This window comes from Panthera leo, chromosome E2 (genome assembly GCF_018350215.1).
Source record: "Panthera leo isolate Ple1 chromosome E2, P.leo_Ple1_pat1.1, whole genome shotgun sequence".
Taxonomy (NCBI): Eukaryota; Metazoa; Chordata; class Mammalia; order Carnivora; family Felidae; genus Panthera; species Panthera leo.
The window spans coordinates 7126408-7138705 of NC_056693.1; the positions used below are offsets into that span (position 1 = coordinate 7126408).

A 12298-nucleotide genomic window follows, 5' to 3' on the forward strand; every position below is an offset into this window, starting at 1 on the left:
AATAAAAATAAAGCCACACTGGAGAAATCTGTGGAACCAAGAGCGTGTCCACACCCCAACAGCTGCCTGGCTCTAAAAATCTTTCCCCACTGCTTTGCCATGCTGCCTGAAGGGGGCGCTCTTGAGCGAAAAGGACTCGGAGCCTTGGGGGGCTTTTGGCTGGACTGGGACATAAAAGGCCCGTCTCTGACCATGCTTGTGGTCCACAGGGTCAAGAGCTAAAGACCAGGGAAAGGGTTAGAGGGGAGGGCATATCATTTCAAAGGGTGGCAGCTTCCACGAAGAGGAAGGAGCTGGTGGTGGACAGGTTCACGTTTTCCCAGGTATTTGGCTAAGGTCCTGAGGCTTTGTGTCCTGAGAGAGAGAATAACCGGATGTTCGCAGACAAGCCCCACTTCACCTAAACCCTCTCAAATTCCAGAGCTATTGATCTGTGGAGACATTTGTAACACGGACTAACACATATTGAGCACTTACGCCAGGCGCTTCGGTGAATGCTTATTATATTATCCCACTCAACACAGAAACTCTTAAGGGAATTTTTGACTGAAGACTGGGGAAGTCTCCCTTCATCTTGCCAGATCCCAATTAACTGGTTCATGTAAGGCAGCCCGAAAAGGTTCAGAACTTTAAGAAAGAACAGATGTTAATCCAGAAGAATTTAACAAAACCTCTTAATTTGTCTACCCAAGGTAATCGTCAGTACTAATGAGCTGAGGGGCGCCTGGGTGGCTCAAGACAGTTGAGCATCTGATGTTTGGTTTTTTTTTAAGTTTATTTATTTATTTAGAGAGAGTGTGTGGGAGGGGCAGAAAGAGGGAGGGAGAGAGAGAATCCATACTGTCAGCGCAGGGCCTGATGCGAGGCTCGAACTCGCGAACCGCCAGAACGTGACCTGAGCTGAAACCGAGAGTCGGATGTTCAACCCACTGAGCCACCCGGGGCACCCCAAGCATCTGCCTCTTGATTTTGGCTCAGGTCATGATCTCAGGGTCGTGGGATCGAGCTCTGTGTGGGGCTCCACATTGAGCATGGAGCTGGCTTAAGATTCTCTCTTTCTCTCCCTCTGCCTCCCTTCCCTATTCATGCGCTCTCTCTCTCTCTAAAATAAAGTAATAATAATAAAATAAAATAAAAATATAATAATAATAAGCTGATTCTTGCACTGGTTTCTTAGCCACTACTGGCAAGATTTATCTAATTCTGTTCATCCTTTTAGGGACTAAAGATCCCTTCTCTCCACCCCCCCCCCCCCACCATAATCTTAGAAAGACAAAAACAAAAAACAAAAAGCAAATCTTCCACAGTGGCCAGCTGCGTGGACACAGTCTGGCCGCTGCTTCCTCCAGAGATGAGGTGACAGACTCTCTCCCTCTCTCTTTTTTATTGTTTATTTACTTTTTTTTTTTTTGAGAGAGAGAGAGTGAGTGGGGGAGGGACAGAGTGAAAGGAGACACAGAATCTGAAGCAGGCTCCAGGCTCCGAGCTGTCAGCACAGAAGAACCTGAAGCAGGGCTTGAACTCAGAGACAAGATCATGACCTGAGCCAAAGTCAGTCGCTTAACAGACTGAGCCACCCAGGTGCCCCTGGGCTCTCCTCTCTTTATACCTGAAATGATTGACAGGACTCCTGTCCAATCACAACTTTTCTCCTCATTCGAGCCACTAAGAGGCAGGTTCTGACTTTTCTCTAATACAAATGTTACAGAGAAGTTAGCATGTAAAAATTTTGATGACTTAGGACCAGATGTGAAAACTGAAGACCAGCTCATAACTTTTTTCCTTTTATTAATCACAGCTTGCAAAACTTCCTTCTTGTGAATGAAATGGCCTGAGCTTTGTGGTACCAAGATCTCCTGGTGACAGTTTAACAAATCACTCTGGTTCTCAGATGAAGATCACTGTGCAGCAAATAATGAAGAGGGAGAAAGAAAGGGGAGGGGGGAGACTTTGAGATGGAATTTTCCAAGGGTTTCGTGATGCAGATATTACGATCTCTGCTTTATAGCTGAGCAGACTGAGGCACCGGAAGGTTGCAGACGTGCCCAACACCACATGATTAGTAAGATTCAATCCCAGGCAATCTGATTCTGGAGCCCAGGCTCTTAGTCATGATCCTATATGGGCCTCCTGATGAATTGTTGACCAGAGGTGTGGCTGGGCACCTGGGTGGCTCGGTCAGTTAAGAGATTCTTGGTTTCAGCTCAGGTCATGATCTCACGGTTCATGAGTTGGAGTTTCTCTCTCTCCCTCTATCTGCCCCTTCACTCTCTCTGGAGCTCTCTCTCTCTCAAAGCAAATAAATGAGCTTAAAAAAAAAGAGGTGTGGCAGGTACAGCACATGGGAAGGACAAAGGATTTGTCCTTGTGTCCAGATTCTACCACTTACTAGCAGAGTAAGTGTAGGCCAAGTGAGTTGCCCTCTCAGAGCCTCTATTTCCCCCTGTATTCAAATGACGGTAACACCCTTGCTCAAATGTGGGTTGTAATGACTGAATAGAGACTGTAAATATAGTGTATAAACTGTAAAGCATCATTTAGACATTAACTATGCTTATCTGAGTACAACGAAGTAGGATTATTTAAGTATGGTGGAGAGCCTTCAGAAGAACAGAGAATTTATCTATCGGGATCCAAATCTCACGTTTGTTGAATGGCAACTATAATATGCGAAATCTTCTCAGCTCGTAAGAGGCTGCCCATTTGCATTAGCCATGGCACCCCAGTCTGCAGGGGGGTTGCAAACAGCTTTGGAGAATAAGATACAGAGCGAGGGCGAGCACTGTGGTCACTGTCTCCCGTGCTCTTTCTGTTCTTCCTCCCATAGTCACCGTAGGAGCCCCGATTGGGCTGTTATTGGGTAGCTGGTGATATACCAGGGAGACCCCCTCAGACCTGTTTTGCCTTCTTCAGTGAGCCAACGCTCCTGGGGACAGCATGAAGTACAACAGTGAATTAGGTGCAAGGATTCAAGTTGGCCACTAGGAGCCAGTATGCACAGAGTGAGAGAATTAGGGACTCGGCTTAGGATCACCCAATGCAATCCCCTCATTTTAGAGATGGGGCTTAGAAAGAGGGACAGGGTCTTGCCTAAGGCCATGTGGCAAAATGGAGGAAGTGAAACTCATACCCAGCCAGGTCCTAGAACGGATGAGCATTGACTGCACAGCATGAATCCCTTTTAACAAATTTGGAGCGGGGAGGATGCCGGAGGGGCTTCTGTTTCCATTCCTGTACCCCCAAATCCTGCTATGAGAGCCACCTTTCAAAGTTTGTATGACCTAGGACATTTCTTTTTTTTTTGTAAGTTATTTATTTATCTATTTTGAAAGAGAGAGAGAACAAGCGGAGAAGAGGCAGAGAGAGAGGGAGAGAGAGAGAATCCCAAGCCGGTTGGGCACTTTCAGCTCAGAGACCAACTTGGAGGGCTCAGTCTTGCAAACCGTGTGATCATGACCTGAGCTGAAATCAAGAGTTAGATGCTTCACCGACTGAACCACCCAGGCGCCCTGACTTGGGAAATTTCAAGAGTGCGTTGCTAGGGCAACAGGTTTGGCCAGGGGTCACTAACTTTGAAATATGTGAGCTAAGGTCCTGACTTACCAATAACGACTTGGGACTCGGAGGGAGCGAGGACGGTGTTATCCGGGACTCTGGGGAAGGGCAACGTTGTGTAAATGAAAATATGAGTGACAACAGGCTTGGAGGCAGAAGACCCAGCCTGGACTTTCCCCCTTGTCACGCAGTCTCTATAACCAATTCACTAGGAACTATCAGCCCCAGGAAGTATAAATACAAAACAGCTCTATGTTTCTGATCACTGATCCGATCATTCTCTCTCAAAACATTTTTTTCTCAGGTCATCTGACTGGCTCAGTCAGTGGAGCATGTGACTTTGATCTCAGGGTCATGAGTTCAAGTCCCTATTGGGCATAGGGCCTGCTTTGAAAAAAAAAAAAAAGAATATTTTTCTTCTCAGCTCCTAACTATGTCTCAGATACTCTGCTCAGCCTGGTCTTAAGCCTTCCCCTCAGATTCCTCTCCATCCAGTAGTGGTTCAAGCTGGGACTTGCCTCCTTGGAGAAGAGAGGGACACCAATCATCCTGGACACATCTTTTCTCCATCCTCATTTAAAGCCCTGATTTCCCAAAGTTTAGGGGCCTAGAGGAGGGATGGGCATGGGGACAAGTGACTCTTGACCCGACTGGCCACAGCAGTAGCTTCTTGTTGGCTGAAGCCTTCTCCGGGCTAACCCTGGATGTGTCCAAAGACTGGCTCTCTTGCGGAGCAAGAACGTGAGAACCTGGGTGGGTCCAGTGAGGTTTTCTGAACTCCTCTGTTTTGTTTGTTTGTTTTAATTTTATTTTTTTAAGTAATCTCTACGTGTTGGGGCGCCTGGGTGGCTAAGTCAGTTAAATGTCTGGCTCTTGGTTTTGGTTCAGGTTGTGATCTCACGGTTCATGAGTTAAGCACTGTGTCGGGCTCCGCACTGACAGTGAAAAGCCTGCTTGGGATTCTCTCTCTCTGCCCCTCCCCCCACTTGTGCTTCTCTCAATTAAAAACAAAACAAAACAAAACAAAAGCCTTAAAAAAAGTAATCTCTAGGGGCGCCTGGGTGGCTCAGTCGGTTGAGCGTCGGACTTCAGCTCAGGTCATGATCTCGTGGTCCATGAGTTCAAGCCCCACATCCGGCTCTGTGCTGACAGCTCGGAGCCTGGAGCCTGCTTCAGATTCTGTGTCTCCCTCTTTCTCTGACCCTCCCCTGTTCATGCTCTGTCTCTGTCTCAAAAATAAATAAACATTTAAAAAATTAAAAAAAAAAAGTAATCTCTACATACAACCTGTGGCTCAAACTTACAACCCCAAGATCCACAGTCACATGCTCTAATGACTGAGCTAGCCAGGAGCCCCTGGACTCCTCTGTTTCTTTTCTTTTCTTTTTAATATATACCCCTTTAAATTTTTTTAAATGTTTATTTTTGAGAGACAGACAGAGAAAGAGATAGAGACAGAGCATGAGCAGGGGAAGGGCAGAGAGAGAGACAGAACCCAGAGCAGGCTCCAGGCTCTGAGCTATCAGCACAGATCCCCACACGGGGCTCAAATTCACAAACTGTGAGATCATAACCCGAGCACATCTGAAGTCGGATGCTTAACCGACTGAGCCACCCAGGCGCCCCTGCAGGGTTCTGATTAGAAAGAAGGTATAACTTCTGGGTCAAAGTCTAAAGGTGAGCAGTCCCCCACCGCTACCTTGAAGGGTATGGGAAGAAAGCAGTGAGGTCAGAGCCTCTAGAGGTGGGGAGAGTCTCCAAGGGAGGCAAGAAAGGCGGCGGGGGAGTGGGGGTGGGGGGAAAGAGGGGTATTAAGGGTGGGACGGCAGGGAGAGAAGCCCTCAAGACCAGGAGGCCCTGGTGCCTAAGGGCACTTGGAAAGGCCCCCAAGTTGGAAGGGTCCCCTGGAGGGGGACAGAAGTGGGGACTTAAGGGAACCCGTGAGCCCAGTAGGCTGGGAGGCCCTGAAAGTCCAGTCTTGGGACTACGCCCGAGGCCCTTGGGGGGAGGCAGTGGAAGGAAGGGGCCGAACCTAAGGCGGGGATGGGGCAACGGGGCTCCCTGGTGGGCCATGGAGACGCCTGCGCGGGATTCCCTCCCTCAGCCCGGGGTCCTGTCGCCCCTCCAAGCTTCGCTCGGCATCTCCAGGCCTGGGCTAGGTATCCCCGGACGCCGCAGACGCCACCCTGCGGAAGCAATAGCCATCGACTCCATTGAATTCCATAGCAAGAAAGTCCGGAGTAAGCCCTGAGAGAGGACAACCAATCAGAGAGCGAGCCGAGTTCGCGCTCAGAAATATAACCAATCAAAGAGCGAGGGTGCCGGCTCGCAGATCTGCGGGATGCGGGGAGGGGACTCGGGGGCAACGCGAGCTCACTCACCAATCAGAGCCGAGAATGACTGTCTCGCGCGGCTGTCTAACACGGAGTGGGCGGAGCTCAAACGCAACGCTGCTGGAGTTTCCCCACGAATCGGAAGTTTCGCTGCCCCCGACGCAGGAGTTGATTGGTCACTTGCAGAACTTGCCTCCCAATGTTGGAAAACGGATACAGGACATTCCCTTAGAGACACTAGAGCCCGCCTCCGCTCCCTAGCGTGGGAGGAGGGCCTTAAAGGGCCAGGTTCTTGGTAAGTCGACGTCGGACCTCTTCACAGAAATAGAAACAGTAGCAGAACAAAATCGAAAGCCATTCCATTATGTTGGAATTGACCAGGAAGGGCTATCTCTCGAAGAAACAGGGGACCCCAAAAGTTTAAGCAGTTTGCTTTAGGTCACGGACTTGTAAGTAGCGGAGCGGGGATTCGAACCTTCATTTCCAAGCCCTGTGTCTCGACAAAATAGCCACGCCTCTTTGGGATACGACATAACCGAAGGATGAGACCCGAATCCTAATCACACTCGCTGAGAAAGTCTTGGCTTCAATGATAAAATCTTTTCGGTCCAGCCACCTGGCCTTTGCTCACACCATTTCTTCTCACTCTAGACCTAGCCCAAAGGCCACCTCCCCTAAACAAAACAAAACACACAAAAAACCAAAAACGAAACCAACCAACCAACCAACGCTGCCCCTTGCTGGCAGGCAGCAAAGTTTTCCTGACCCCCTTCCCTCACGTCACCCCTTTGCCCCCAGGCAGCATTCCCTTCCCTCCTGGGCTTGGGGCTCTCACTGGCCTGTTCCAGTGTCCCGGCTCTGATCGCCCTGGAATGTTACCGTCGTCCATCTCTGTGCCTGTCCCCCACCCCTCAAGTCAGCCCTTCAAGGACCGGTGATACCTCCGAGTCATCAGCATCATCCAGCACAGGACCTGGATTGGAGAGAAGGGCAAAAAGTGAAAGCTCGTATCTGGGCTTTCCCTTCCTTAAGGTGGGATGTCGTGAACCTTCTAGTTAAAAAAAAAAAGAAAGAAAGAAAGAAAGAAAGAAAGAAAGAAAGAAAGAAAAGAAAAAGAAAGAAAAGAAAAGAAAAGAAAAGAAAAGAAAAATCATATTCACTGGTCTGGCTGAAAACTTTGCATTATCCTCGATTCCTCATTAACTTATCACCCCCAGCAGCCCTGCTTGCTACAGGTTCTAACAAAATACCTTCTAAATCCCTTCACATCTTCCCATTCCCACTCCCCTCCCTACAAGTCACTGCCACCCCTTGCCTGGAGGATAGCGGCAATTTCCCTGGGCTTCCTGCAACCACTCTTGGCGTTCACCACAGCCTATTCTCCAAACCGCTGACACTGTGCTTTGCTTAAAACATAAATCAAATTATGTCACACTTCTGCTTGCAAATGTTCAAAGTCATCTCAATGTTCTAAGAAAAAAAAAATCCAGTGTCTCCACTGCAGCCCACCAGGTCCTACATAATCTGGCTCCTGCTCGTGTCTCCCATCAACAGCACAGATATGAGCCAGGCTGTGGAGTTCAGATCTCACTTGTGCCACTGACTAGCCCTGTGACCTTGAGTAACTTACTTACACCCCTTGAGGCAAGGTCTGATCACCTGTGAAGTGAGGATTAAATGAGTTAGAATTACTAATTAAAAGAGACCTCTACTGTATAAAGTAACTAACTAGCATTCCTCAGAATGGTCAAGGTTGTGAAAAGCCAGCAAAGACGAGAAGCTGCTGTACCACAGACGAGTCTGGTAAATGGTATCCTGCACCAGTTCTAGAACAGAAAATAGAGGACATTAGTGTGGGAACTGGTAAAATCCAGTAAGTCTGGAGTATGGTTAATAGTCATGTTAGTTTCTTAGTTGCAATGAATGTTCCACGACAATGGAAGAAGATACACAGTAAGCAAAGCTGGGTGAGGACTGTATGGGAGCTCTCCTTATTATCTTTATAATTTTTCTGTAAATATAAAAGTATTCCAGGGGCCCCTGGGTGGCTCAGTCGGTGAAGCACATGACTTTGGCTCAGGTCATGATCTCGAAGTTCATGAGTTGGGGCCCCGTGTAATGACAGCTTGGAGTCTGGAGCCTGCTCCGGATTCTGTGTCTCCTTCGCCCTCTGCTCCTCCCGGGATCATGCTCTGTGTCTCTCTCAAAAATAGATAAACATTAAACAAATTTTAAATAAAAGTATTCCAAAAGAAAAATTGTATTTAAAAGCAAAGAGACCTATCCCTCACCCCCTCCAAGCTCTGTCCTTCCCAGTGCTGCAAACGCTGTGCTCCTTCCACCCTCAGACCTTTGCACTTCCTGTTCCCTCCACTAGGAATACTCAACACCAACGTCTTCTGGCTCCTTCCACAGTAGCCTTCCCTGACCATCTTAGTCAACTAAACTCACTGCCCCCTGTGCTTCTCTGTTCCCCTTGCCCTGTCTTCACACTTTCACAGTCCTTATTCTTTTAAAAACATTTTTTTTTTTTTTTTTTTTTTTTTTTTAGGTGTGCCTGTGTGGCTCAGTTTGTTAAGCATCTGACTTTGGCTCAGGTTATAATCTCAGGGTTGGTGAATTCAAGCCTCCTGCTCTGACAGCACAGAACCTGCTTCGGATCCTCTGTCTCTCTTTCTCTCTCTCTGCCCCTCCCCCACTCATGTTCTCTCTCTCTCTCTCTCTCTCTCTCTCTCTCTCTCTCTTTCTCTCTCTCTCAGAAATAAACTTAAAAAATTTTTTAATGTTTAATTTATTTCTGACATAGAGAGAGAGTGAGAAAGGGGCAGAGAGAGGAGAGAGAGAGAGAATCCTGAACAGGCTCTGAACTATCAGCGTGGAGCCCGACACGGGGTTTGAACCTGCAGTGAGATCGTATCCTGAGCTGAAACCAAGAGCTGGATGCTTAACCGACTGTGCCATCCAGGTGCCCCCACAGAACTTATTCTAGGAAATGTATACTTGTGTCTTGTCCCTCTTGTTCTCTCTTAAGAATATGGGCTGAGTCTATTTTGTCCCGGGGCTACACCCCCAAAGCCCAGTATGGGGCCTAGCATACAGTAGGCACTGAATACATATTTATTTTTTTAATACATACTTCTTAAGTGAAGAGATTAAGAATGACTATTGTTTCCCAATAAAATACTACCAACACTCGCAGCAATAATGATAAGTAACTCTCATTTGTTGAAACAAATTAGTCTAGACTCTGTGTTGACTATTTTACACAAGTCGTATCTTTAAACCTCACAAGAACCTGGAAGGTAATATTCGCCCCATTTCTCAGATGGAGAAACGGAAGCACAGAGTCCAGAAGGACTGAAGGTCACAAAGTCAGTCAGAGACAGGGCCTGGGTGGAATCCAGCTCTCGACTCCAGCCCATTGACGATCCCCTCTACCCTGAGGAATGTCCAGATGTCCAGAATTCCCTATCTAAATGCCCCTTTAGTCCTAAAGAACCATGGGCCCCCTGAGGAAACGGCCAGAAATGCAGGTGGAAAGAGAGGAGGGGGCTAATGCCCTGACTCCTGGGTCTGAGAGGAGGGGGCTGGGGGACTGGACTCCTGGGTCTGAGGGAGGAGGGGCTGGGGGCTTGGACTCCTGGGTCTGGGGGTGGAAGAAGCTCAGGGGCTGTACTCTTGGGACTCAGGAGGTAGAGAGCTGCGACCCCAGATACGTGGTGTTGAGAAATTAGGTCCTGAGACCCCAGCGCCCTTTCCCGCGGCTCCGCACGCCCCGAAGGCCACGCCCCACTTTGAACAAAGTCCCTCCCACTTTCTTCCAGACCTCTCTCCGCCTCTCAGGGCCCTGAAGACATTCAGGCGAAGGTGCTAGAAGAAACTCGGGAGATCTCTGCAAAGATGGAACAGCAGGAGGAAGGGACTGGGCCCGAAGGGTAAGAGACACGAGGCCCTTCCCACGGGGAGAACAGAGACCAGAGAGGGAAGGGAACAGAGAAAATCAGAGACAGAGTGGACAGACTCAGAGAGACTATCAGGAAAAAAAAATTTTTTTTTCCAGTGTCATCAGTTGTTAGAAACAGAATCTTGGAGATCTTGTGGTCAGATTTGAGTGAGCTACTTAGGGATAGGGACACAGATATTTGTGGAACAGGGAGAAATTTCAAGAAGGAATGAGAAGAAATCGGTGATGTCAGGAACAGTCACAGGGCTGAAGAAATAGTGATAATAATCGTCAGACCCAGGTCTTTTAAAAAAAAATTTTTTTTCAACGTTTTTTATTTATTTTTGGGACAGAGAGAGACAGAGCATGAATGGGGGAGGGGCAGAGAGAGAGGGAGACACAGAATCGGAAGCAGGCTCCAGGCTCCGAGCCATCAGCCCAGAGCCTGACGCGGGGCTCGAACTCACGGACCGCGAGATCGTGACCTGGCTGAAGTCAGACGCTTAACCGACTGCGCCACCCAGGCGCCCCTGACCCAGGTCTTTAATATGCACCTTTGCCACTATGCGAGGCCATCTTTTGGTGTGAAAAAATTAAGGTTCAGCACAAGGAAATGATTAGCCCAGAAACACACCATGAGCGAGGCAGCCTGGAGCTGGGTTCTGTCTGATGCTTAAGTTCTGGTAGAGCTGTCTGTCTGTCTGTCTGTCTGTAAAGAGAGACGGGAAGACAGAATGAGACAGAGATAGAAAGAGGGCACCTGGGTGCCTCAGTCGGGTAAGCGTCTGACTCCATTTCAGCTCAGGTCATGATCTCAGTTTAGTGAATTCGAGCCCCACGTCGGGCTCTGTGCTGACAGTGTGGAGCCTGCTTGAGATCCTCCTCCTCTCTCAAAAATAAATAAATAAACTAAATAAAAAAATAAATAAAAGGAGGGGGGAGGGGGAGAGAAATGGAGAGAAGGGGATAAGGAGGTCACAGGTGGATGCCCAGCTCAGAGGACTCCCAGGAGAAGTGCGGGACCACAGTAGGAAGGACGTAGAGAGATGCCGAGATCTGCTGACCTGTCCTCTTGTCGTTCTAGGAACAACCCGTCCCTGCCATCACCTGGGCCTGAGCCGTGGCCCTCTGGGCCATTCCCAGCCTTGCCACCTTTTCCCCTGGGGACCCCAGATCCAGCCCACCTGGGGCTCCCTGAGAACTTGGCCTCTGTCACCGTCCCCATCCGTCTGGACGCCCTCTCCTACCTCCTGCACAGTGCCCTGCTGGGGGCCTACACCCTTCAACAGTCCTTGCCCTCCTGCCCCTGCAACTCACAGGCATGCTGCTCCCAGCCAGGCACCGCCACGAGGCCATCCAGGGGACGTGGGGGCTGGGACGTCCGACGCAGGCCAGGCCGGGGCCAGGGCCAGCCGCGATGGGGACCCAGAAGGGTGGAACAGCTGGAGAGGGGCTGGCGGGGGGGGTCTGGGGCTGGCCCCAAGACTCCCCCGGTGATGCCAGCCTCACCACCAAGGCTGCCTGCCCAGGATGGGAAGACGGAAGCTGGAGGTCGGGAGACACCCCAGGACATGCCAGCTGCTGCAGCAGAAAACTGGGACTCAGAATACTAGGACCCTGAGGGTCCAGCTCCCCAAACTCCTGAGAGGGCCCCTCAGGGTCACCAGGAGGGTTTTCCTGGAGCCCCAGGGTGACCTCAGCTATGGCAGAGATGCCCCAAGAAACATCGTGCTCCCATCTCTTTTCCCCCAAAACCATAGCCTCCTGCCAGTCACCCCATGAAACATGGACCTGACCTAGGATCCCACACCAGAGAAAACCCTGAGCCTCGCCCCCGTGCCCCAAGCCATCCCCAGCTCCCCACCCCCCATTCCAACCCCGTCTACAGTGACAACCTCAGTCCCTCCCATCCCCACCTTCCCCTGCAAGCCCTTTCCGGTCCCCACTCTCAATACCACCTTCCCAATCCCACTCATTGCCATTTCTGTCCCCATCTGCACCCTTGCTCCCAGCTTCTCTACCCACCTCAGGCCCAACCCAACCCTCAACTGTGTCCTACACTTGAGCCCTAGTCCAGTCCACCCTGGACCCCAGCCAGCCCCATCCCGTCCTGTTTCCCAGCCCCAACCGTGACACGCCCTGTGACCCACCGGCAGAGAACCCCATTGGCCCAACAGACCTGCAACCTCCCACCCCTTTTCCTGCCCTTCGGTGCGGGGAGCCTGGTTGAAAAATAAATGGAAGACTTGCCCCATATCTTGTGTCTCTGTGTGTGTGCTTACGCAGCTCAGGCTAACCCAGCGGGTGCTGTGAGCAAGGCCTGTGAAAGGGGTTAGGTCGTGGGGAGGGTCACAGAGAGAGGCCAGGGTGGCCGGGGCCGCGGGGAGGGAGGGCCTGGATCCCTGTTTCAGCGAATTCTATTTGGGGCCTCTGCCACCACTGCACTTCTAGCTGCTGGAAGCTTCTG

General features: G+C 50.1%; 1 protein-coding gene across 1 annotated transcript; it reads left to right on the forward strand.

Moving 5' to 3' along the window:
- Nucleotides 1-6317: 6317 nt before the first annotated feature.
- On the forward strand, nucleotides 6318-12087 carry CE2H19orf84 (chromosome E2 C19orf84 homolog). The gene is made up of 3 exons (XM_042918000.1): nucleotides 6318-6920; nucleotides 9713-9823; nucleotides 10916-12087. Exons 2-3 carry the CDS (start codon nucleotides 9789-9791, stop codon nucleotides 11442-11444), a joined length of 564 nt encoding a protein of 187 aa, XP_042773934.1. The 5' UTR covers nucleotides 6318-6920; nucleotides 9713-9788; the 3' UTR covers nucleotides 11445-12087.
- Nucleotides 12088-12298: the final 211 nt, after the last annotated feature.

Bases quoted from the DNA above. Each gene is read 5' to 3' on its own strand.
- CE2H19orf84 (XM_042918000.1), top strand. From the start codon at position 9,789: ATGGAACAGCAGGAGGAAGGGACTGGGCCCGAAGG. The intron at 9,824-10,915 runs GTAAGAGACACG...TTGTCGTTCTAG, and splicing joins GAAGGGACTGGGCCCGAAGG to GAACAACCCGTCCCTGCCAT.